Here is a 27,282-nt window from a genome sequence, read left to right on the forward strand (position 1 = left end):
TGAAAGAGTGGTCAGGCACTGCAATGGGCTGCCCAGGGAGGTGGTGGAGTCACTGACCCTGGAGGTGTTCAAGAAACACTCAGACACTGCACTGAGGGACATGGCATAGTGGAAATACATGGAAACACTGGTGCTAGAAGGATGGTTGGACTGGGTGACCTCGGAGGTCACTTCCAACCTTGGTGATTCTATGATTCTAGGGCAGCTGTTACCCCTTGGAACCTTGAGACACAGAGGTTCAGACCAACTGTGTTTCAGGGCTTCTTGGTTTCTCACTTTTAGGGAAATTCCATACAACAGGAGGGCAAGGAATGCCAACTACCCAGCTGCACACCCGAGCACAAATCCCTGCGCGTGTGCTGCTGCCAGGTGGAGGAATTGTCTCACTGTATTTAAGTCAGAATTAAAATCTATTTATCTCTCATCAGTGAGATGTTGTACCTTTAAGAATACAATAAAAAGCTTCAGATCTGCAAAACAGGAACCATTTATCAAGCAGATGCTCTGAAAGACATCCCTGTGAAATGCCCAGTGATCAGCTGTGGGCACTCAGCCACAGTGGCCTTTGAGCTCTGCCCCACTGACATGTATTTTTAAACCAGCTCTCCCACAGACAGGGTCATTTAGGGCCCAGAACACCAGTCCTGGGTGCTAGGACCTGACCCTACAGACTCCCTTGCAGAGTATCTCTCTGTATCTCAGCTCTCCCCCTCTAAGATCAGGATATTATGCCATCTCCCAGTGCTTGTTTATAAGTCCAAAAGTGCAGAGCATGAGCCACCTCTTCCTACATTTATGTCACGTGAAATGCTACTCTGTCCCTGCTTGGTGATCAGAGTGCATACGTCTGCAATAAGCACAACAGAGAAGCAAGGGTGCCCAGGGAGGTGGTGGATGTGGCACTGAGTGACACGGCCTACAGCAGTCCCAGTCCTGGGCTGATGGCTGCACTGCATGACCTCATTGGTCTTCCCAACCTCAATGATTCTGTGGATCTTCAGGCATAATGCAGCCAGTCCGTGGCGATGCCTTTTACTTCTACACCACTCCCAGTGAAATCATCTCAATGTAATGCATTCTTTGAAACCAACCAGTGATATTCTGTAGGGTCTTTAACAGTGCATGGATTAACTGTATTGCCACTGCACTGATACAAACCACTGGGAGCATCTCTCAGACACATTGATATCTCCTGAACTCCAGCTGTGCCTGGGCTGGGCCAGGAGAGTCTGGAATGCTACAGCAACAAGAACAACATAGCAATAAACTAAAATGAAGCTTTCAAGTTTTAAAAGATTAGTGAAATTTTGCTTTCTATTCAAATTAGGAAGAAAAAAAAAGATTACTTACAAAGAACCAAACTCCCCCCACAAAGTGTTTACTCTCTCCTGAGATGCTGCTAGAGATTATTTGCATTACTGCAGATCATCAGCAACAGAAAAGCAAATGTTTAATAAGAGGGAGAAAAATAAGAGGCTCTGGAAAATAATGCCAGTTAAGGGGTTTTCAGATTGGTCTGCATGAAAGGAAATGGGTAAACAGTGATCACCTGAACTCCATGAGAGCAATAAGCACTCAAAGGGTGCAAGAGACCTGCAGATGGGTGCTGGGCACGGAGTGAGCAGCAATGTTAGGAGAGGAAGGAGATAAGGAGAGACTAGAACAGCTTCAATTCATTTCTACAGATGTACTCGGAGAGGTGCAAAGCAGAACTTTTCTGTGCACTGCAAGGAATCAAAAGCTAAAGAAAGTCCCATGATAGGACTTAGCAGAAGCTCAGCACAAAGAAATACAACAGGCATCCTTGTATAAACAGAGAACTGCCTGACTCCCAGATACGGGCTTTACAAGCACTGCAGTCTGAACACTTGGTTCCATGGCTGAGCTGGGCAGGTCAGTGGCTGGAGATGGGCACATGGCTACCAAAATGCTACCCTGCTCTGAGTGAAGTATCACCAATCTTAGCTCCTAAAAACACAACACAAATCAAAAGATGAGCTGACTTTTCCAGCTCTTTGCATCCCGCTGTTGCTGTGGGACGCCATGGGATGGCTTGGTATGAAAGGGGGCATAGAAGCAAAGCGCCCTGCGGAACAAAGCTGTTGTGTCTGCGCTGCACTCACATGACCTCTTCCTTAGGGTAAACAGCTCTGGACTCCTGAAGCAGACCTGGTCACAGATGGTTCTCCAGTCCCAAGAATCCCAACTGATCACAAAGATGAAAGAAAACACTAAATGCTGAGCGGCCACAGCAGGGAAGGCCCTTTGTGCAGGTAAAAGCAATGTCTAGACATGCTGAACACACTGCCTTCATCATCACTTATCTACTTATTTATTCACATTTACAAAGTTCCTTGTGAATGTGTCCTCAATGAAAAGGATGATCCCTTTTCTTGCTGGTCATCACCTGTCTGTATGGACAGTTTACTCCAGAATGACACGACAGCCTAGGATCTGGCAGGCTCTGCTCATCCACAAACCCAACGCCACCAGTCTGCTCCTCTTCTCTCCCCTCTTCCCACTCCATTTCCCCTCCAGGACTGCTCTGCCTCCTCCCATTCTCCTTGCTCACAGACCCAGCTTTGGTTCCTTTTGCCTCCTTTGCCCTCCCCAACAGTCCCATGCACAGACAATCAGGTCCCCTTGCATGGACAGGTTACCAAATCTAGCAGAGAAATCAGGCCAAAGGCTGAGGGACTTCCATGGGAAGCACTGAGCACAGTTAACATGAAGCAGTACTACCAGCTCCACCTAGAACATGTTTTCAACTTTTGCTGACACAGTTCATTATCTTACAAAACAAATTGCTCCAAGTGAACTGTGACATTAGTGTGTGTGATCCTCCAGTCGCTCAGGCCATTAATGTTTAAGATGTAATTAGAAGTAAGGGTAGAAAATAGCCTTTGCAGAATATTTTTCAGACCATTAGTTGAAAGAATTTTCCACGCAATTTCTCTCTGGCATTTCTGAGTACAAGGGCCTTCTCTTTATCAAGTGCTCCCCACTCCTGCAACTCCTGCACTGCTTCACCTCAATGCAAAAAGGCCAAACCCATCTTACTCTCTGATCCATGAGTTCCTCTTGGGAGCCTGGCTGTTAAAGAATTGAAGAAGGAAGCTGGGAGAAAAAAACACAATAGGTTATGGAATTGCTATCTCCTGTAGAAATTAAACGTACTGATGCCATCCAGCAGCAGAGATGGTTTGCTCATTAACACAGAATCGTTTGAGTTAAAAGGGACCCTTAAAGGCTGTCTAGGCCAAGTCCCCTGCAAGCAGCAGGGTCACCCACAGCTCCATCGGGAACGTTTTGCCCATTTAACCAGAACTCTTCTGCATGAGAAATTCTTCACATCAATCCTCTTCGCTGAGCGCTCATCTTGGAGATCAGGTACCTCGTGCTTCCTTGCCACCTGGAATGTTCTAGCTGCAATGGCTGCTTGGAAAAGACTTCCTGGATCACATTACTATTACTATTTGTGCTGGAGGAGAGGCTAAGGAGACTTAGTCCACTGGGGAAAAAAGAAATCAGAAAAATTCAGAAACAGGAAGAGCAGTGGATGCAAAGCAGTGTCTCATTCTTCTTTTCCCAATTTTCCACCGAGTGCTTTTTAAGCATCATCTTTCCATTTTCAAATCAGGAAGCTGCACCTCATGTCAGCAACTAATCAAACAACCAACTAATCAAAACTGACAACAGCAGCATCCCCACCTAGAATAACTCATCAAAAACATGCCAAACTCAACCACAGGAATCTCGATAGAATAGGATCTTTTTTTTTTCTTTCCATACTAGATTTCCCTCCAGAAACATTTGAATTTTTAAAGCAGCTGGGGAAGGACTGGGGGCTGCCAACAAGCACAACCTGAGCTGTCAGAGCCCTGCAAGCACTCCAGCACAGTGCTGCAGTAGCAATGCACCCTGCTCAAAGTCCAGTTGTGCCAACAGACCGTCAGCTCCCTTGGTCACATAACCCAACCTGGACAGAGGGAATGAGGCTTTCACATGAGTACAACCCTTGCTGATGCCTCCTCATTCTCCCTGTGAAGAGCCAGTCTGCTCCAGCTCCCCTCCCTCCCTCCAAAGCTGTACATTTCTATGGCACTGTACATGGCTTAGTGGGCATTACGGCTACAGGTTTAGGGCTGGACTAAATGATCTCAGCAGTCTTTTCCAGCCTTAATGGTTCTGTGAGGGGTCCTGATGTTTTGGATACTTAAGTCAAAGTCAGCTTCAGCACAGGAATGAGCCCCTGAGCCCCAGTGGCAGAATAAGCCTAAAATTAAGCAGGTGCACAAGAATTAAAGATGCAGCCACTGCTGCACAAAGAGCACCGCTATCAAATCTCTGTTCCTCTACAGTGTTTTCTGTTGGGGCTGGAGAAGCATGCTCTGCAGCTGCTCTGAACTTCATGTTTATGAGACACAGGTTGTACTTCTGACAGCAGACAGGTTTCAGTTAGTGGTTTCCTTTCATCCAACTGGGCGGCAATCTGAGAAGCTGGCATGGATTGTCCTCGGTCCTTGGACACACATACATTTCCTTGTAAAGGTACATGCAAGCTGCTAAACCAGGCACATTGTGGCACGCTGGAATATCCATCTAGGTCAAGAATTTGTTTACACAAATTCTAAAAATGAATTTGTCTGGGGGGAAAATGATCTCTGTTTGGAGCATAAAGAAACATGGTAAACATCCTCCAGAGCAGGCACTGCTGCCTGCTGCAAACAGCAGAGGGCTTGTTTGAGAGGCTGCTTTTTTGCTGGTTGAAATGCCAAAATAGAAATCCACCGGGGGATGATCCACACCATAACCCACAGAAATGCTCATCCCACATCTCCCAAGGCTCGGGACTAACTTTAAAAACAAGTAAATAAACAACACCTGCCCAGCTTATACCTGCTATCCGAGGCCAGGACAAAACCACCACGAAGCTCCAGGATACCCTGCTCCATTGGGCTGTTCTCAGCTAAAAACGTTGGTGTCTCACGTGAGCCATCCAGTTCACCAACACAGGAAAAACTTAGGCTTGATCTTGGATTGCTAAATCCTGGCAGATGCTCTCAGTACATCGATCAAAGTTTGAAATTCCAATATACTTCACAGTTTTAAGCTGTGGTTTAAGGAGAGATTGCTGGAGAGGAACAGCTTAACATGCTTTCACTTAATCCCCTTCTTCATCCCTGAAGAAATATACACGTGTAAATACACAAATATAGCTATGCTCACATACATACATACAGCCATAATAGAAACTGGCAACTCTTCATTACACAAGTTCAGCACAAAGAGATTCAGTAAATAAATACCCCTCCCAAGCCCACAGAATCAGAAGAGAAAAACAAGTGTGAAATGAATACCTTGCATACACAGCTACTCCAGCATGACTCTGGAGAACGCCATTTATTTAGTGCTTACAATCTGCTCAGCAACATGCAAGGAAGAAATCAGATTGCTGGGGAGCCTTCAAGGGAGTAGGAGCCATGCAGTCAGAACATCACCTCTGTGTCATGGAATTCTCCAATTTCACGTGCTCCAAAACCAACTGAAAGTAAATGCAGACCGTGACTGTGGAGATAGGGTTTGTTCCAGCTTCAGAAAGGCAATAGATGTGGAAGTAGAACTGAAAAAGGGAGCAGTAAGACTTGTAAAATGAAGAGGAAAAAGTGACGGAGATCCCAGCATGGGCAAATGAACAAAATTAATGCAAAGAAAACTGGGGATGTCTACTTTTTGCCTAGGTATGTAAAAAGATAGGAGAGGGATTATGGTAGAAAAGGGAAAACAACCTGGTTTTTATGACTCTCTGGAGGAAGTTGGCTGCTGTCAATCACTTCTTAAAGCTAAATGAGGTTGGTGGAGTCAGGTTTGGATCTAAAAAACACTGCAAATCTGACTGACCTGCATACCTGTACATCCTACAATGAATGCGGCCATATTGTGATTCATACTTTAGGATTTTTTTTCTGCTAATAAAAAATATTACCAGGCCCCAATTTTCTCAGATACACCAACGCCTCAACAGAACTGGATAAATCCAGATTAACACAGACAAGAAATTTTCACTGTTATTATCCACTGTGGTTGATGCAGCAACGTCTCCTTCATTGCATTACTGTGCCTGAGCAGGACATCGGTCACCTACAAGGAGATGGATGTACAGAATCCACACCAGAAACCTGCAACAGAGCCCTCAGGTCCGTGGTAGAGGGCGTGCATGTAAGACTGCTCAACTGAACGCTGTGACTGTAGATGAGCAATCAGCTGATTAGGGCTGCACGACTTTTAAATAGGCACCCAATACATCAGGAAATGCAATTTTGTGTCAAGGTTATTTAAATGGCGCTTAAAGCTAAGAGCTTAAATAAGTGCAGTGGTGAGGACTTGGTATGGGAATCTGTCAGAAATGTGAGTTCTGGCAGTGGATTAGAATAGAGAGTAAAGTAGCAAAAAAAAATATATGTATACATATATGTATTTATAAATATATCCATTTTCTTTTGGATTCAAGACTTCAAGAGAAGCTTAAGAGCTAGAAGAGGGGATAGATTCCTGAACAATCGCTGTCACAGGAGGGAACTCAGAAATCATCGATTCCTACAGCTCAGCGCGTGAAGAGTCTGTAAGCACACATCAGGAGTCAAGATCTAATGAATATAACCTGACACTAACACCTTTTCCAGATGGAATAAAAGATCTGCAAGAGCAGCTGACTTGCACGTTTATTTCCATCACTTCCCAGTGGTGTACCAAGTGCATCAGCCATAAGAGCAACATGTGGGCACCTCTGTGCAGTAATACAACCCCCAAGAAGCAACACCCTTCAACTGCAGGTAAATGTCATATACTTTCTTGCTGCCTGCTTGTTTCTAAAATGCTCTGCATCCTCAGCTGTGCAAGTTCTGATGGTAAAACATATTTCTGGAAGGTGGTTACAGCTGAAAGACAGATTTACTGATGACGCAGTCCAAAAAGATGAGAAGTGTTTTTAACCGCAGGGGCAGAAGAAGAGCGGGCATGCCTTTAGCATTATGCACTGAGTATCACAAGATAGAAATGCTTCTGCCAAGGGAAGCTGGAAATGCAACTTGCTCAACTTTCTCATCTGTAAGCTGCATGCAAAATATGAGTGCCATGGTCAAATAAAACATTCTACCATTTTAGGCGCATTGCCTAATTAGAGGCCATTGTTATCTGAGAACACTGTTTTTGCAGCTGTCAGGAAATTAAATAACCCAAGGGTAAGTTGGAATTAAATGAAGCTGTACAAACGCATAGCCCAGCTCTGAAATCCTGACTCTGACAAATAGCTCCTCTGCTTTCCAAGGGACTAAACATCTAACTGGAGCACACAGCTATCCTTTTCTATCAAGCCACAGGATAACGTGATCTCAGTCCTTCTCAGTGGCTGTGTAGGCATTCAGAAATGGGGAACTTGCGAATCCATATGTATGCACAGGCACTGCCTTCCCTCCACTTCAATAATCAGCACCTCCTGAGGAAAGACCTTCAGTACAAGTGCTCACTAAGAGAGCAATCAAGGGCTGATAAAAGGAAACGCTCAGACAAAACCCCCCGCTTTCCTCTCTTTTTCCATTCATTTCTCCTCTTGCAATCCTCGCAACCTCAAACTTTGACAGAAATCTACAATCTAAGCTGGTTACACTTTTACAGCGACTTTTTAAAACTTAAACACAAAGGAGAGGTGCATTTCCAACAGGACTGGCAGCAGCATGAATGAAACCTACAGAAGTGTCCATTTGGAAAACATGTTTATGGTGCCCTCCCTTCTCAGCTCCCTGCATCAGCAGCTCCGACTGACAGCAGCAGACCTACAGACTGCTGGGAGGTGCATCCAGAAAATCCTGTTTTCACACTCGTGTCTCAGAAGAGGGACTCAAATATTTGGAATGCAGAGGTAAACAAGTCGTCCAGTTTTGAAAGTCGCTGGAAACACAGGCTTGTAGTTGAGGCAAAAGCTGAACCGTCCCACAGAAATGTGTACTCAACCTCCTTTGTTTACTGGGTTCTTCGTATGTGGAAGAAAAAAAGCGACTTCTTATTGAACAGGGGTATCATAGGACAGGAAGCATGAATGCAATCCAAAAACAAAGCATCATTATTATGCTTGGCTAGAAACATGGCAAGGTGGATTCCAAAAATAATCACTGTGTTCCCTCTCAGTGGAGAGCCGAGTTGGGAAGGCAGACCCAGGTTGGGCTCTGGTCTGCAGGCAGGAAACCAGGCTGCTCTCTTCCTTCCTATTCATGGGACAACGCACCACTACTCATGAGCAAACCTGGAAAAACCCGATCGCAGCTCGAGGAGCTGCAGCCTGCTTGTGAGAAGGGAGAAAGAAGCAGAGTTTGGTCTTTTCCTCCAGTGAGCCATAGGATCATAAAGGTTGGAAAGAGCTCTAAGGTCATCTAGTCCAACCAGCAACCCACACCTCTGACAAAGCAAAGGAGCACAAAGTCTGGCTCCAGATGTGGTCAGCAATGCAGATGTGTGCCATGACCAAGAGCTCGGCTCTTCTCGAGCTCTGTTTGCTCCCAGCACAGCTCACAGCTACACAGTGCTCCACAAAGCCCTGTTCTCCCCATTGACATCCAGGGCCCACAGGCTGGAAGCACCACGAGCTCTGACAATCAGGCTACAGGAACTGCAGGAATCACAGAATCACAGAATCAGCACATTTTCCACTTCCTGACAGAATTTTCCCTGTGTTTCAAAATACCTTTGGCCAAGCTCTGCTCATAGGAGCCAGGGCCAGCGGCTCAGGGCACTGCTGTCAAGGGAAGCACGCGGCAGGTGCTGCTGGGAAACCAAAAACACGAAGAAAAGATGAAAAAAGGGCAACCAATGCAGTTGGGCTCATGTCTTCAATTCTTTCGCTATTTTCAAAGAAAACAGCATAAGGAATTCTTTTTTTCTGCATTTTTAAAATTGCATTTCAGGCGATATTTCACAGGGCTGACAGAGCAATGCAAATAATTACATTCCAAACGAGGCTTGAAGATGGAGCCACTGCATTCCTAACAGTTGTATGACTGTAACCTTGAGGCTATGTGACTTAATCCCAAGCAAGATTAAATACTAAGATATGAGATTTTAAAAAGATTATGCAATTTTTCTTTTCTTTTTTCTTCTTTTTTTTTCCTTTCCACAAAAGGGTGATTTTTTCACTGCAATCTCCAATCTGTTCCACTGGAGGGATGATTTATTCAGCAGGTCTGCAAGCGTACCCGTTGTAAAAGGTTCTGTGAATCCTTTGGGACAGAAGCTACCTCAGTTGTTATTTATCACAGCCCTTGCCTGTTACATTATCAAAGCATTTCTACACGTTTCCTAATTAATCTTTATAAGGCCTGTTCTGAGGTGATTTAATAGGATTATCCCTATTTTTCAGACGAGGAAACTGAGACACAATGAGAGATTTATCCAAAGTCAAGGGGAAAAGCCTGCAGCAGCCCTGGGAGCTCCAGCTCTTCCTGTGTCTGCAACAGCAAATGGGAGGCTTGTTTCCCCACACAGCCCTTCCATGAATCCTGCAGATACCTGATGATCACCAGGCCAACATCCTGAAAATCATGGCTGGCCAAGGAGCCAACATCTCCTCTCTCTCTGCTTTAATTCCACAACAACTAGCTCAAGGCATCCAACCTCCTCCCATCCCCCTCAGGAAAGACCTGTTAGCTTGGAGTCAAACCCGTGCAGCAGCCTCTGCATTCCCAGGTAAGAAACAAAGAATTCAATTGATTCCAGTAACAGAAAGACCAAAACAAGGAGACACATTGCACCTAGATTATCAGAGCAACATCTGAGCCATCAGTAGCTCTGGAGATCTGATACCAGGGCTGACAGAAAGCTGCTCTATCACCAATCCCTCTTGGGAAGGTTGCTCAGATACAGGCAAGCAACCCTTAAGCCCTGCCTAAAAAATAACTAAATAATAATTAAAAGATCCACCAGTGCAAACAGCAAGCAAATGCCCAAATGCTCTCTAGTGGAAACAAATAAGCAGGGCTGCTAGTTCTTTTTTGAGCTCTGTCTTGCTTTTAGATACCAACCTAAATCATTTCAGACAGAAAAGCATTCTTAAGGCCCTGCATTCACCAGAGTGGGTTGATGAGGGCAAGCCACAGGTATCTACGTGCTCAGCTGTCTCAGGCTTTGGAAAGTGTTAGGAAGCAGCCAAGATGGAATAAATTTGAAGGAAGAAATCATGGTACAAGAAGAGATGTCTGGGCTTTCTCACCACAGGCTGTGAAACAAAAACAGACACTGATACACACCCATCTGCAGGAAGAAGTGGTGAAAAATCTTTAATATGCTTGTAATATTTCTTTAAATAGGAGCGAGCAGAGAAACTGGACCAAAAGCCTCTATGTGGCAGGTTACCATAAGGAATAGTATGTGCAAACTCACTTGTGTGTGCGCAGTGATGTTCCTCTACCCAGTGACACAAACCAGGCCTTGGAATATGACACACTTCTTATCCTTCCTTCCCTTCCCCCAAAAACTGTAATACCAAACCTCCCTGCCTCTCAGGAGAGGGCAGAAATCCCACATCATCACAGCCCCCTAACGTGCATATTGATCTGCATCAGCACTGCAGTAAAATCCTTCCCAACCAAGCACGTATTTCTCATTAGCCAGTCAGGTCCCCATGCTTTTAATTTGTATTTAGGTCATTAATACCACATTACTTAAAAAACACCAAACAACCTGAACACCACAGAGTACAGTCTGCCCAATACAGAGATCCGAAAGAGAGCGACTGTGCACGTGTTTAATAGAGAAAAACATCTTCTGCCTAGCAACCAGCCAGCTCTCCTGGCGGGCCAGGGGAAGGAATTCAGTGCTATAAATGTCAGCAGGCAAATTAAGCCATCATGCCTGAGATACAAAGGCCCAGTCACTGGGCAGTAAAAAAATTAAAGGAAAAACAGTTATAGGAGAAATATTAAACAAACCAAACAGATGCATCTAATAGCTTGCTTCCCCCACTATCTTTAAATAAAGTTACAGATTGCTCCCAGCTAGATGGGTTCTGTGCTTGCACTTATTTATAAGCTGATTTCTTGCCCATTTTATATACAGGATGAAAGAGAAAATGTTGAAAGCAATTTACCATTTTGATGTTATTGAAAAAGGGAACTCAATGCAGTATTAAAGTATGTGATGGTCCTGAATCCAAGGTCAGACAGGGAACAGGTTGACTGAGGATGATGGTTATCAAAACACAGCGCTGCCAGCAGGAGGGCTTTTCTCCTTTTCATCCTTTCTTTTTATTGGAACGAGGTAAACATTTTATGAATTCTGACAAAATCTCTCGGCCACTTCAGCTGGTCGAGTTTTTCTTTCCAAACAGTTCCATTATTCTTAATGTACTGGGCAATTTACTGTGAGGTCTGCACTGAGATTAGGAACCTCTTCATTCGAGATGCTGTGCAAATACACGGACTTGTGGCCTTAAGGAAATTGCTGTCCATTTGAGGCAGCCCAGGAAGGTTAAAGGAAGGACTGCTACCTCCTGTTTGCAGATGAACTCCATCATAGGGATATGGAGAGTCCAAGGTCAGTGCAGCAACAGGCTCTGTGTGCTCCCAGGAAGCCTTCAAACTCCAGCCACTGCCTTTCCAGGGGTCTTAAAAAGGGACCATCATAAATGGAGCAGAAACTGAGAAAGCAGATCTTGCTGCCTTCTAGATGTAAAGCGACTATCATGCCCCAAAGGTGGCACAACAGAACTCCTTCTCCCTTAGGTCCCAGCAGTGGTGACTCTGTGAAGGTCCTTTCCAACTGTCCAGCTTTGTTTCAAGCAAATGCAAGAGATGCAACGAAGAAATACCTGGGAGTAACCCACAGACACCTCTCACCTTCATGCAGCTATCAACTATACAGGCCACCCTTGGTGGGTTGTTCCTTCATTTGTGTTGTAGTCCTGAAGGCAGCTCTGGAAGAGTGTTAGTTCTTCCTTTCACACTGTGCTCTACAGAGACATTATATAAAAGGAGAGGCTTGATGAATGGCATTGCCAAATCAGAACTATCACTGAACCTAGCACTGCATTTCCAAGAGGAAAAAAAGCAAAGGATAAGCAGAACTGCAAACAAACAATTTAAAGAAACCAGCATAAAAAAAAAAAAGATGAGAAAAACAAAGTCCCCAAACTGCCCCATTCCCTGCAATAAAAGGTCCTGGGGGTATAGGTACAGAAGATGCAACAAGATAGCTGCTGGGAATATCACTGAACAATGCTGCTACCCCACCTGCCCCCAAAACCACATCTGTGCAAGCACCTGGTCACTGAGAACACTGCCCTCACACAGGAGGACCCACACAAAACCCTTCTGCCAATCCATCCCAGCACCTGCCATGAAAGGACACTTCTATGCACTGTCCCAGTGTAATTTTGCTGCATAGAATTCTTCCCCATCAGCAGGCCAAAGTCCAAGAAATGGCCACTGGAACAAATGAGGTTCTGTGCAGATCTAATCCCCCACCTCAGCGCCAAGGAATTAAAGCAAAGAATTAGGCTGTGGCCGTTCCCTTCCAGAGCAAGGAATGCTTAAGCAGGTTATGGCTTTGCACTGCGGATGTGTTCTGGGAAGGAGAAATAATGACTCGGTTGCCAGCCCAACTCACTTGTTTCTTGCAGGGAAACAAGCCTGAGGATTATTTTTTGACAAAACAGTTGAGAATGATTACTGCACGTCAGTGTGTTTGAAGTGTTAACCTCAAGGATTGCTGGTAGTGCCAGCATTTCCCCAGCTTTCTTCTCCCTCCAGTATTGTTTGTGCTATGTAGGACAAGGGGCCTGGCCAACCTGGCACGCACTGGCTAGCAGGGCAATCCTCTTGCTGCTGCCACTGCAAAAATTCATAGAGGTGCCTGAGAGAGAAAGGTTCTGATTTCCTCTGGATGGTGAAACACTGCAGCACGTGGAAATGGATGCCTTGTCCCTGGAGGTGTTCAAGGCCAGATTGATGGGGCCCTGGGCAGCCTGGTCCAGCATTAAATGGGGAAGTTCATGGCCCTGCGTGTGGCAGGGGGTTGGAGATTCATGATCCTTGAGGTCCCTTCCAACCCTGGCCGTTCTGTGATGGAGCAAAAGTGGGGATCCCAGCAGGGCTGACCCTGAGAAAGAAGCTTTGAACATGGTGGTGACAGTTCTGAAAGATTTTGGACTCCCTACAGGAATGGGGCCGTTAGGAGAGTTAGAAGTGTGCACACAATGCAAGACTTGCCATCACATCAACACTTCCCAGCAAAGAGAAGGTGATGAAGCTGCTGTCCTGTGACACTGTTGGCTGTGCTGGTTCGTGCACCTGGCTCACTGGCCTTAGTGCACCCCCTCCTTCCCCTGCACTGCCTGGAAGATGATCTTTGCTCCTGCAAAGCTCTGCTTTAACACCCATCTGCACACTGCACATCTGACCAAAGGGATGTGACACGCTGCCAAAACCACAGCCCAACGGAAGCTCCAAGGCTACTCTAAGCATCAGCAGTAAATTCATGTGCATATGACAGCCAAGGCAACAAAGTCAGACGGGTCCAAGCAGAGAGGACGGCTGCTCTGAAGTACGACAGCACTGTCTGCTTCCCAAAGATAACCCAGGGCAGCAGCAGGACACACAGCCCCACAAGGACATGGCATCCTGGCCCCAGGATTTGCTCTAAGCACAACCAATGACACACAGAGCAACACAACCTCACTGCTGATGAGCGAATTGCTGCTGGAGCTTACCTTTGTTTCAAGACAGAGTCATTTCCAGAGAGATAAATAACAGCATGGACTGGCAATGGCAAAGGCTGTGCAGGGCTGCTGGCCATCCATGCTTGCCACCAGTGACTGAATTGAGGAATCTATTTGTATTAACTGGGAAAAGAAGCTCTGCCACATAGTGCAATACTTAGGAAAAACAAAAAATAAACAACTTTCCTCTTACTTTGGTGAATCCTCTGTTATTATCAAGCTCTTAGAGGAACGCTTTGCATCCTGTTATAATGGGGAAACCAAATTTGAATTGATTTCCCCCAGCTGCCACCCGTAATAGAAAGGCCAATACCATCAATAGCAGCAATAAAAGGTTCATGCATACGCCACCTGAACAAGCACAACAAGAGGGATGCAGGCAGGAGGATCATTTGTCACCCCCTCTTTTGGGAACAAAGTCAGGACATGTGACTTCCAAGCAAACCTCACAACTCCCAACTCACAGCAGTCTGACTTCCAAGCAAACCCTGCTACTCCCAATTCACAGCAGTAGATGTAAAGATCCATTCACCTATTGTCAACATAGTGATTATTTTATGTTCAATCCACCATTATTGTATTCCAAAATGCAGCAATTTATCCTATGTTTATGAGTACTCCTGAAACAGAAAGGGGACTAATTCAGCAATGACACTGATTATAAAACTTCGACTCTGTACTAAATAGTTTCTAATTTTCTCCTCAGGATCTGGATATGACAAAACCATTGAATGTCACAGTGTCGCAAGCAGCTACTGACAGTTAATTCCCATCCAGGAATGAAATCCTCCTCTTTCATATTTTAATGAATTTTCTCCAAACCGGTAATATGTGTAGACTTTGAATCCCAACCACAGAGAGCAGCCATTGAACACAAATAATAATAATTGCACACTTCCTCATTCCACCATCTCAACAAGGCTCCTACAAACAAAACCTCCCCACACAATAAATGGTATTACAAACTATTTCCGTTTGCAAAGCCAAACTATTCTCTCCATCAGCACTTGCCTGCAGCACCAAGCACACACCAGCCACCTTCCTTGACACCCAACCGACCAACTCCACCAGTGACATCAGCCATGTCCTTCACCACGGTCCACTGATCATGCCCTTCACCCCATGGCAACGATGGTACGTTGAGTTGGGGAGAGGTGGGTGAGAACAGGGAGAAGTCACAGCTTTCAGTGATGAACCAAAGCAGCTGATGCACAACTCTGTGGGTGCTGGGAGGCGTGGGGATGATGCAAAGTGCTCATCCTCAAGAGCTCCTTATAAAGGTAGAGTGGAGGAACGAGTTGGAGACGTGAGACGTGGTGTGCTCATAGAGGTTTGGGCACAAAAGACAATTTTAACAAGATAATACCAGATGGCTTTGCTTTTCCAAATATCTTTAGGCTGCTCATTGAGATTTGTGTGTGTTCTTCTCTCGGCATTAAAATACATTCACATTCTGTGTGCGAGACACCTTGTACAGCACAGCAGCACAGACAGCGTGCTTAAGTGATCAAAGCACCTTTCAGAGCTGTACCACCAGCACTGACAAACAGCCCTGTTTTACAAACACTTTACCTTATGATCTCAGCAAGAAATGACATTTTCCTCCTCCAGCCCCAGGCTGGATGCTGAAGAGGCACACGTTGGCACTCACCTAGGAAGCCCTCTTCATCCACAATGATGGTGTAGTCCTCGGGGGTTTCCGTGAGGCTGAAGAACTTGCACCTGGCAAAGGCAAACAGTGGAATGTGATTAGGTACCAAGGTGAGCAGAGCTTGGTCTTCCATTTAAAATAGGTAGTGCTGGGGAAAGAGCCATTGGCTGGCTGCACAGAGCAGCCCAAGGCATTCACAGACACAGATTTTATTCCTGGCTCAGCTGTTCACGCTGTGTGACCCACATTCCCTGCTGCCTGCCTATGCACAACGGAGCTGGTAAAACACTTATTATTTTTATGATTTAGTTATTAGTTACTTTTCTTAATCACCACATCCCTTAAGGCGTTCTGTCACAGCCCAGGAGCTGCTGTGTTACACCAAAAGGCTTTTTGCTCACTGCCTGCTCGCTCCAACACCTTCAAAAGCCTCCCCATGAGTCACACATGCACCTTCCCTGTTTGTCTCCAAAGCCTCCTGACACAACGAGGTTTGGAGGCAGATCTCTCAGCCAGATCACCTTGATTCCCAGTTCGGTCCCTGTCCCTTCATTCAGATGGCAGCCTCTGTTCCTAGGGGAGCTCAAGGTGAAGAGAAAAATGGCAGCAAGCCACCAAGCACAAGAGCGCAGAATCATTAAAGTTGGAAAAGACCTCTAAGATAACCTTGCCCAGCCATCCACCTACCACTAATACTGCCCATTAACCACATCCCTCAGTGCCACATCTCCATGTTACTTCAACACCCCCAGGGATGGTGACCTCACCACCTCCCTGGGCAGCTGTGCCAATGCATCACCACTCTTTTGGAGAAGTTCTTCCTAATATCCAACCCAAGAGGTTAATGCCTTAATATCCTGCTGTCCCTGCTGTGTGCTCATCTTCTAATACCCAGACCACACGCATCACGGCCTCTCCACCTCCTTCAGTGCTGCACACAATGTCACCCCTACCACCAGATACAAAACAAATGTGACATGAGATTCTTCCACTGCAGACACCAATAAAAAAAGCCTCAGCCTTAAGGTTTCACATCACAGACAGCTGAAGGAATTTTCTTCCTGACATGCACTGAAGTACGGCACAGCAACGTCTGCTTGAAAAAAGATGCCCCCTCCCAAAACAAGAGAAATGAGAGGGCTGCCACCCTCTCTATCATCTCACTGGGGAAACGAGGAGAAACAACACACAGCTCCATCAGTGACCTGCATGCAGCCCGCAGGGTGCCACGTAAATGGACGCATTGCACAACCTGCCTTTACAGACTCATCCTGCTTCCTTACAAGCATCCGTCACGACAATCAAGCATGACATCCTCCCTCCTAGCACAGATGTATCACTATAAAATACAGCAGCGGCCCCACCACAACAGAAACCACAACTTAATTATTTTGTGTCATTGGTAATAGCTACTGTGACAGCCACATTTACTAACTCAACTCGCTCCAGGAATTGTGCCAAGAGAAGCAGAAAGCAGTGGTAGCCCATTCTTTAAAATTCTTACTGCTTAACTGCATGAGGATGCAACCTGTGACAGGCGATTTGGGTGGCAGGGATTCCTGGGATGCTGCTCCAGGTGGCTCCCCAGAGAGATCAGCATTGATCATTTAGGGGGTGAATTCCCAGGACACATTGCTGAAATGAAATTATTCGCCATACCAGCCCGTCTACTCACATGCATGCTGAGCAGGGGAGAGCTAGGAAGAAACATTAATATTGAAAAACAAAACGAACCCCTCAAATCCCCAAACTACCTTTCTCTGATCTGCAATGATATTTATAGAGCAATTCTGTTCCAGAAAGGTAATACATGTCTGTGTGCACACACTGACCTGGCAGAAAAAGTATTAGCATTGACAGATGCCATTTTCGTAGTGCACATCTAAAAATGATGATATTTAAGGGATATGTACAGATGAAATCCCGTAATTGCTGGCTCAGAAAGTGTGTCAAAACCTCACATCTTCATACATCAGCGCCAAGCCCAATCCCCACCTCACAGCAATCCTGCAAAAAGGTCAGCAGCACAGAGAGCTGTGAATTTAAAAGCACAGCCTTTCCAGCAGCCCACAAAAGACCATCCTTTCTTGGGCTATACATTCACATCGTTCAAACCAATTTGGCATTTTTTTTTTCTTCCCCAGGGAAAAGCTAAAAATGAAATTGCAAACCCTGTGTGACAAAATATGGCACAGAAAGTTATTACTGCATGCAACCAAAGCCCATGTCCTCACCCTATAACCCTGCGTCCCAGCACAGGCCGTGTAAAGACCTGTGCCCACTGCCTCAAAGCATCGGTGCCAGAAGGAACCCAATACTGTATTTCTTCTCTTGTGCCATACTACATGCTCCTCTCCCATTCAAACTCTTCCAACCATCCCCTTCCTCTTAGAAAAGCTGAACATCAACACCAACTCTTACTCTCACACCAAAGGCAAGGAAGGAAAGGAAATGCCCTTTAACCACATTGAGACATCAGGCAAACAGTACTTCTCTAAGTACGTGTGGAAAGCATATATGCAAAGAAGAAAATATTTTTAGTTCCCTAATAGCCAAACCTCTGATAGATCCTTCTGGATTTCTGCCTTCTTCATGTTTCAGCACATTTGCATTTCAGTGCTGTTGCTGACTTCGACTGCCTGACAACATATGTCTTTTTCTGGCAACGCAGCAAATGTAGACCAATCTATTATTAGATTAGATCTTTGAAACTGCAGTGCTTACACTGTGTATTTAAGCAATACCCGAGCTTGCACAGAGGAGGAAAGCATGTGTAGGACGCAGCAACAGCATCGTTCCCGTTTGCAAACAGCACTTAAGTCTCTGTAGGAGAAGCGAGCAAGCAGGGAAGTGTTCCAGTGAAGTGGGCACCAGGAGCAAATCCTGGAGGTGTTTGTTCCTCAGACCTCCCCTGAGCACCAGGAGCCCAGATGATGTCCCCACTATGGGGGGTCCCACAAACAAGTATGTCTGTGGGAACACCACCATGGAGAAAGTCCACCTTAGATGGTGAACCACAAGACACAGCGTCATTATATCATTATTAGTGATAGGACCAGGGGGAATGGTTTCAAGCTACGCCAGGGGAGATTCAGGCTGGACATGAGGAAGTATTACTTTTCAGAAAGGGTGGTCAGGCACTGGAATGGATGCCCAGGGAGGTGGTGGAGTCACCGAGCCTGGGGGTGTTCAAGGAAAGACTGGATGTTGTGTTGAGGGACATGGTTTAGTGGGAGCTATTGGGAATAGGTGAACGGTTGGACTGGGTGATCTTTTAGGTCTTTTCCAACCTTAGTGATTCTATGATTCTATGATTCTATGATTATGGTTGGGAAAGACCACTAAGATGACCAAGTCCAACCATCAGCTCACCCCCACCATACCACTGACTCTCAGTGCCACATCTCTACAGTTCCTGAACACCTCCAGGAACGGTGACCCCCACCATCTCCATGGGCAGCTGTGCCAACCAACACATCATCACTCTTTGGAGAAGAAATTTCTCCTAATACCCAACCTGAATATCCCCCAGTGCAACTGGAGGCCATCACCTCTCATCCTATCGCTGCTACCTGGGAGCAGAGACCAATCCCCACTCATCTTCTTTCTGGTGGTTGTAGAGAGTGATGAGGTCTGAACAAATACAAAGAAACTTAATTTGTTGGGTTTTATTCCAGGCTGTCTTCTGATTTTAGGTGAGAAGGGATTTATATGCTTCACTCTGTACATTATCATGGTAATACACATTCTTAGTGCAGAAAGGCAGTCTGATGCTAATCACCTCATTCCTGGTGATCTTCACTTTTGTGCAGTTCGATAAATCACAAGAGCTGGATTCTAGTACAGCATATTGTGAAACCCACTTACAGCAGCAGTAAGTTGCACTTGTGCTGTTAATACGTTTTGACATATTTGTGTAATATTTTAAGTACTTTACACCATCTAATTACTAGACTTTGCAGTCAGACAGCACTGGAAACTCCAAGCAGTTCGTATGAGCTGCTGAACAAACAGAGGAAACACAAAAGATGTCGAAGCACAGCTAGAAACGGTCAAAGGACAGCGGTCACATTCCTTGCAGCCATTAGTTGTGCTCAGACCTGCAATGCAGACGTTAGCAAACACAACCAGGGGCCGCCTGCAGAGTCCCCACGATAGCAGAGTTTGGGTCGCTACAAAAGTTAATCATTTTCAAAAGCAACACAGAGCAAAACTCACAGATCTGTGGCCAAGGAAAGCAAGTGTTCATGAGAAGACATAAATTCTAGGAAACCCTACAGCCTGTGCTGTGTCAGAGCTTTCAGCACAATAACCATGACCGTCCTGTCTAATCCCTAATAATATTAATGACAGGTTAAGCTACAGATTACACTGCTTGCAATTAAGAAGGGGGACCTTTGGTTAACCCATCTCCTTGCGACTTTTGTGTAGCTGGAGAACTTATCCAAATCCTTTGTTTAGGCGTTAAGACAACCGGGAACACAATAACAAAAAAATGATCTGTATCACTGAAAGAATGGATCGAGGGCAGACACAGAAAGGATGCCCTGAAATGCAGAAAGCAGGAAAGGAAACAAAATCTTTTTCCCAGAAAGATGTGGATGCGCTCAAAAAGACATCGATCCGAAGTACAGACATGCAAAAAGTGCCAGCTGGGTGTTGGGGTACCTGCCTTCCTGAAACCAGTACCAAACCACGGCTCTGATCTTCATCAGAACAGTTCCATGTGTTTTGGACCACAAGAGCCCAAGCAAATCAAATCACTGCTGCAAATGAAAGACCAGCACCACCTTGGAACAATATTGACTGGTAATTACGGCAGCATTTCCACTTTTCTGGAGCCAGACTTGGTCACTGCAGACTTCCCAAGCTGTGGATTAAATGAAGCTACAATATTCGGGTTATCTCACAACATAACCACAGCAGACATTTTTTTGGTTCTACAAACACACATTGGCATTTATTCTGTAGGAGCAGCGAGGTCTAAGTCACGGTGCTCTCACCAGTCAAAGCACAAAGTTTGCAGTGTTGCTTTCTAAAGCTGTTTCTTGGGAAATAAATTTTTCCCTCATTTGTCATGACAGCATTTTTTTTTAAACACATGCAACTTGGCTGGCTTGTTTTTCAACAGACTTCCACCATCGTATTTAGATAAGATTCTGTGAGTAAATCTGTTTTAACTCGGCTTAAGTGTAGAAATAAACTCTTGCCAAATGCAGCGAGAAAAGCCAAAGCTATGCTGAAGTAGTAGCAAGAGAAAGTGAAGAAACGAAGATGTGTCACATGCTGGGACAGACTGGGAAGCTCTGCTTTGTGAAGGGAACTCTATGAAGGAGATGAGAAGGCGCGAGCCCACCCAAGTGCAGCTCTCTCCTTAAACCACTCTGTCCAAAGAATGCGGGCAGGGTTGGGTTCCCAGCCCAATGCAGATGTCAATAGAAAGAAGCCTGTAGTGCTTATCCGAGGTGCATTGCAAGGAATGGAAATGCAGTTCAAGACTACGCAAGTGTTACTGTGCTCATCTGTTACTTGTCCAACTCGGGCATTCAATACAGCATTTTCTTCTTGAACTTAAGAACAATACAGAAGCCACTGACTTCAGGTGCAGACACACTAAAGTTAAGACTTCTCCAACATCCAAGGCTTGTCCCAGGCATGGATCCGCAGAGTAATTTACTGACCTCATGTAATTAAAAGTTATTCTTAGCGCACATTTTTCTTCCTGGGTCATAAATTAATTCAAACGAGCTCTGCTGTGCAGTTTTTACTTCAAACGTCACTGCTCACCACCTATATTAGCACACAGGGCAGCACAAAAAGCCTGGATCTGAACCTTGCTGCTCTGGCTGGTGCTCAGATGATGCAAGTGCCAGGTGCTTGGCAGGATTCCCTCCTTCCACATGCTAAGAAAGTCACCCAGTCACCTCCAAGTGGTTCATTTGCTGCTTGGGACTCCAGCTTGCAAAGCACATGAAAGCTCCCTCTGTGAATCACTGAACCACAGAACGGCTTAGGTTGGAAGGAGCCTTAAAGATCATCGAGCTCCAACCCCCTGCCATGGGCTTGGCTGCTCCCCACCAGATCAGGCTGCACAGGGTCCCATCCAATCCAGCCTTTGGCACCTCCACGGGGCTGCAAAACATAGGGCAGCACCCACACTCCACCTCACTTTGTGCAACTACAAGCTTAACTCCACAGGTTTTAGTGTTCTTACAGGGTGTTTATAGGCACTGCATAGCGGTGCTCATAGGATTTGGTGGATACGATGTGTCTGACAGCCTGTCTGGTGCTCACAGAGGAAGCAGCTCTTAGCCTGAAAACTATTAGAGTTTAACAATCAACTAGAGCAACATCATTTCAATCTTCCTGAAGTAAAACATATAATAATAAATAATGGGATTACCTCACCTCTCACTTCTCATTCATCATTTTCTTTTCTTCTCTCCCATCTCACTTCCCAAAAATGCGCAACAGGAATTGAGGGAATAAGTTCTGGATGAGTCTAAACTAGGAAGTCACCCTCCTATAGTTTCAAGTTGAAACACTTTCTTTGGTATTAAAATGTAATTTAAAAAAGTCATGCCAGCAACAAAACATCAACAGAAACCACTTCATCCTGACATAACTGAGCTTCTCAAATCACAGAATGGCTTAGGTTGGAAGGGATCTTCATTGAGCTCCAACTCCCCTGCTGCGGGCAGGGCTGGCAACCACCAGTTCACTAAATCTGAAGGAATCCATGAAGAATTTTCACTGCTTAATGCTTTCTGCTTGGGAAATGCTCATTCACCTCTGCACAGTGGATGACAGGGGCAGGGGAAACCAGCAGTCCCGGCTCAGAGCTGCAGACAGGAACAAGATCCTCCACTAATCTTAGAGGTTAAAAAAGGAAAAGAAGCATTTCTTCATGCTCTAACTGCAAGGGACAGAAATCAAGACAGAATGACCAGGTTGCTCATTTGCTGTTATTCTCACACACTTCAAGAGCTGTTGTTTAATACTGGCCACTCGGCACCAGTTTTCCTTCCTGTCATCACACAGCAATTCTGAGCCCAAATCCATCAGCCTACCAGCAGGCACGAACCGTGTTCAGCATGCACCTCTGTGCCTTATCTGTACAGAAAGCATCAGCACAACTCCTTGGAGCCACCAGAGCCATCAGGTCGGTAAGAGGTGCTCCTCCTTGCCCCAAATGATCTCCCATTTTCTCACAATAGAGACATTTGACAACTCTGTGCCTCCTGAGTCTCACACAGCTGGGCACCTGGCTGCAGCCACGGCCATCACGGCTTCAGCAGGCTGCCAGGTCTGTGGCTTAGGGTGTGCATTTGGTGCTGAGCCTTGGGCACGGGACACAACTCCCAAGGGCCTGGTATGGAGTGAGGAGTCTTTATCTCACATTTCCCAAGCAACAAAGCATGCAAAGACAGCAGATTTTCCGTTCTGAGCACCAAAAACAAGGCTGGGAAAGCTGCTGTCCTCCAGCCATTGCTGTTGATGGATGCATATCGTGCTGCAGAACCTCAGCCTGAAAAGTGAACTTCCAGGGACAGTCGCAAATTCCTAATTCTGGAAGGAAAACATCAACATCAAATCAACAACTGCAACAACAAGATCTCAGTGTTCACAGAAATAGAACCAAAAAAGCCCAGGACTTATTAGCATGGTTTTCTGATCTAAGAGGAAGCCACAGAAATGTGTTTTTTGCCTGTGCAATTCACTGAACGTAACCCAGTTCGTGGTTTGCACTGACTCTCTTCTCAACCCTTCGGAGTTTCATCAAACTGGCTTCATTCAATACAAAATGGGCAAAGGGGAAAAGCAGAGGGCATTCTGCTTTATAGAATTCTGCCTTTAAGGCCTTTATCTGAAGGAACAGCAGTGCAGTGTCTGTGCATCACACAAAACCCCCATTAGGACCACCTCGCTACGCCTGTATTTGTGCTTCAGCCTTGGCTCTGGGCACTTTCCTGTAGCTCTGTCCCCTACAAGTTTACTAGGAGCAACTGGGAGAAGGGATTACGATCCTCACAGCACAAACAGCAGTGTCACAGCCCTCACACCCAAGGGACATAAGAGCAGCTGATAACAGAAATATTCAGAAGATAAAGCAGCCCTTCAGTGCTGCTCCTGGCAGCTACGTGAGTCCAGGCACAAAGCAGGCTGCAATCACTACGGCAGCTCCTGCTTGGTACCAACCTCCTGGCTCACCAGGGTTGTCCCAAAGCTGCAGGCATGCTGCCCTGAGCCTACAGGCAAGCCTATAAATTACACCAGAAATGCTGCTTTTTTGTTGTTTTTTTTTTTAAACGGCACCACCACCAAAAAGCATCATGAGCAATAAAAACACAACTCAAAAAACCTATCAGTGATGTTGGCTCCAGAGGCTCTAACCTAACACCTTGCTTCTATGGGATGGGCCAGGACTCAGTTTCCATTTGCAAAGCAGGTCTGTGAGCATCCCTGTTGAGAAATCTGGCAACATAAAGCCAAAGCAAAGCTCGTCATCCCCTCATTTACTGTGCTAATGGGAATTAAATGAGCACCTCAGGCATTGCTTCACTGATATTTTATTGTTCTTTCTCCAGCTTTATTTTTTGAACAAGCATCTGAAATAAAGCAATAGAGCAGCAGTAAAATGTTTGAATCCTCAAACTTTCAAAAATCATAACATTATTTGCAGAGTTAAAAGCTATTACCTGAAGTGCAGCACAGTGCTTCCTGCACTAACTTCCTAGGATGATGGCAATAGTGCACATCACTTCTTATCTGAATGCTTTAATTTGTTCCTTGATTCTCCCCCAAAGCATCTTTACCAATATTGTTTACAGTTTTACCACTGTTAATGGCAGGGAAGTCGTTTTTCAAATCTCCACAGAGAACCAACAAATGCTGACGTTGAGATGGCAAGGTCTTTTTGTTTTGGGACAGAATGCTGCAGTGAGATCTTGGAAGGGAAGCTGGAGCATTAAATGGAAAGGAAGCTCCATTTGTGTGCATTGGAAAAGGCTTCATTTATTATCTAACAATTAACCAATTGATCCAGACACACCTTTTCCTCTTCTCTCTCTGCTGTTCCAGCTGCCAGCACTGTTAACAGCCCAACTTATCTACACAGGAGATGCACAAGCTCTTCTTTCCACTGGAAACAGTCCCTCATTTATTAAAGCAGAAGGGAACTACGCTTTAAAAGCTTTTCCTTTATAGCAGCAACAGTATCCCCAGGTCAGCCTTTCATTATGGTAGCTGAACTTGCTTTCAGCCCAACCAAGAGAGGTGGAGTGCAACAAAGAGTCCTGAACAACCACAAAAATATCTTCTACACATCAGCAACTGAGTTGAGAAACGTGTTACAGATGTGGGTGTGGGACCTAAGGTTTGCAGCTGAAAACAAGGCACGATTTAATGTACAACAAAAGCTTGTGAATACATTTCACTGATTGGATCCAGAAGGATTATCCTGTGAGGACAATGCAAATGCTGAGAACCAACAAAAACTGAGCCCAGCTCCCTTTCCAAACCAGGCACTGCACATCAGTACTACCCAGACTGGGTCTCCTCTATGTTACTCCTCCAATGCTCTCTGCTGCAGAATATTGACTTTGAAATCCTACCAGCAATAAAACAGAACCAACTTTTTGTAAGTGGAGCGCTACTACACATCCAAACCCAAATATCTACGGTATGGAGCAGCAATCGCTGTGTTCAGCCAAAACCCAGCCATTATTGTGTGGGCTACACTGAAAAACAGACTGCAGAGCATGTGCTTTTTATTTCAAAGATAGGAGAAACCCAGGCCGACTCAACAGGGGCAAGAGGTTCTTACAGTGCTGCTCCAAGACACAAAGGAGGGAAGGAGGAACAGCAAAGCCGCCGTGGACTGGAATTGATGAACTTGTTTCCCTGCAGGAACCATAAATACAGTTTTCCCAGCATGGGACATAATAGTTCTCCCACAGATTACTAAAATATATTTCCAGCGCTCAATATAGAAAGCGAGATGCACAAGAAATGTTTGCAGCTTCGATGCAGGCAGTAATTGAGAACATGTGTGGCAGGGGGATTGGGGGGGAGGAGAGCAAGCCGGGCTCCATCCAAACAGAGCTGCAGGAGGAACACATTACAGTCCTCATCATTTTCAAAGAGCTTCCATTTGTGAGCAGGTCCCAAACCCCACACTATAACCCCGTCCACAGGGGAACGCTGTCTGTGTCTGCACATCAAACCCAAACTCAATGCACATCAATGATTTAAGAGCTATCGTTGAGCTTGAAGAAAAAAAACCACCCACAAGCAAAGGGGTAAAATGCATTCCAAGAATTTTTATTTCTTTTTTTTTTATTATTCTTTCCTAAATAAATCAGTATTGACAACCCACAAGGTTTCGGCTCTGGAAATGTCAGCCAGTGTTATTTTTAAAAATGCTCTTCCACAATGGTTTTTTCTGTATCAGCCTCTTCAGGCTGCCAAGGAAGAACCTGTGGAACGGTGAGCCAGCACCACAACTCTCCCCAGTCCTACCAGACCCAAGAAAAATATGAGTAACTACTGAGTCATTATTCAGCAAGTGAGCGTGATGTGGGCTTGAGCTGAATCCTGCTCTATCCAAAGGCTGCCCCTTAAACCCAGCAGTCAGACCATCCCCAAATCAAGAGCCAGAGCCCTGGGAGAGGTGAAGTCCACTGACAATGCAGTGTTTGGGTCAGAAACACGGCCAGATTTCCACTATCTGGGGTCACTCCTAGGGAGCATTAATCCAAGTGATAGGAAAGCATGCATTAGGAGTACTATTTTTTATTAAGGTTGTTCAGCTTTAAATAGGTGACAAGAAAACAGGGTTCTAAAGCTCAGTTTGCACCTAAAGATCTTATAATGCCTGCCGACTATAGCAGGTGAAATGCAAAGTCAATACATGGAAATTAATGCATACTGGGGGAAAATAATTTTAATTCTGCGTGAAGAATGACAGGCTCTAAATGAGCTATTACCACTCAGGAAAGAGATCCTGGAGACGCTATGGGCTGTTCTCCAAAAGGTTCAGTGACTTTCAGAGGCTAAGAGCACAACCAGGCAGGGAGCAAAGCACATCTCATTACCCCAGTGCACAAACCCAGCTGTCAAGTACTCCATGACCCTGCCATTCCAAGGCTGCCAAATGGGCTGGAATCGAACTGGAAGAAAGACACAGAAGGGACCCAAGGGTGATCCAAGGTATGGAAAACTGAACAGATGGGGGCGATCCAGCTGCAAGAAGCAGTGGTGCGGTGTGGGATTACAGGCGATGTTTAATGGCCAAGGTGATTAAAGAAGAATTATTCATTGTCTCACAATATGAGAAGTGGGATCTGTGCCCTCCATGCCTTTGGGCATGCATCCTACAAGGGCTCCTCATGCGGAGCTGCCACCTTGGGAGCAGTCTGTCATTCCTCTATTGGGATGGAAAGGAGAGAACTGCCAGAATGGTGCAGTTAAACTCCTCTGCTGTTAAGTTTCTGCTGCAGATAAATCACAGCCTTCAGCCTAGAGACAGCCACAAGATTCAACTCCTGATTCCCAAATTCTGACTTCTGACCTCATATACTTCAGGATGGGCAAAAGAGCAGCCAAGCACCAGGTGAAGCCCATTATCCAGACAGATCCTCTTCTGGCATGGCTCTCACAGGTGACTAAACTCATGCAAAGTTAAGTGAGATGAACTGTGCAGGGGAAGAGGGATAGGACAGAACGTAAGAGGAGGAAAGCTGACATTTTAGTTCTGAGCTTTCAGCTACCAGAGATGGGTATGAGCTGTCAGCTTAGTCAAATTTAAAAGCCTCTAAATGGCAGCAGCCTGCGTGTTTGAAAGGGGCCTTTAAAGTCTATGGGAACG

The 27,282-nt window shown here is 45.5% G+C and overlaps 1 protein-coding gene across 1 annotated transcript in view; it reads right to left on the reverse strand.

Moving 5' to 3' along the window:
• The window catches only part of CASTOR2 (cytosolic arginine sensor for mTORC1 subunit 2), a 90,957-nt gene that overhangs the window by 20,943 nt on the left and 42,732 nt on the right, over positions 1-27,282 (reverse strand). Inside the window, exon 2 of the mRNA XM_048967099.1 lies at positions 15,414-15,484. Coding sequence (XP_048823056.1) covers positions 15,414-15,484 — 71 coding nt within the window. The remainder of the gene's footprint in view (positions 1-15,413; positions 15,485-27,282) is intronic.

This window comes from Lagopus muta, chromosome 20, assembly GCF_023343835.1.
Source record: "Lagopus muta isolate bLagMut1 chromosome 20, bLagMut1 primary, whole genome shotgun sequence".
Taxonomy (NCBI): domain Eukaryota; kingdom Metazoa; phylum Chordata; class Aves; order Galliformes; family Phasianidae; genus Lagopus; species Lagopus muta.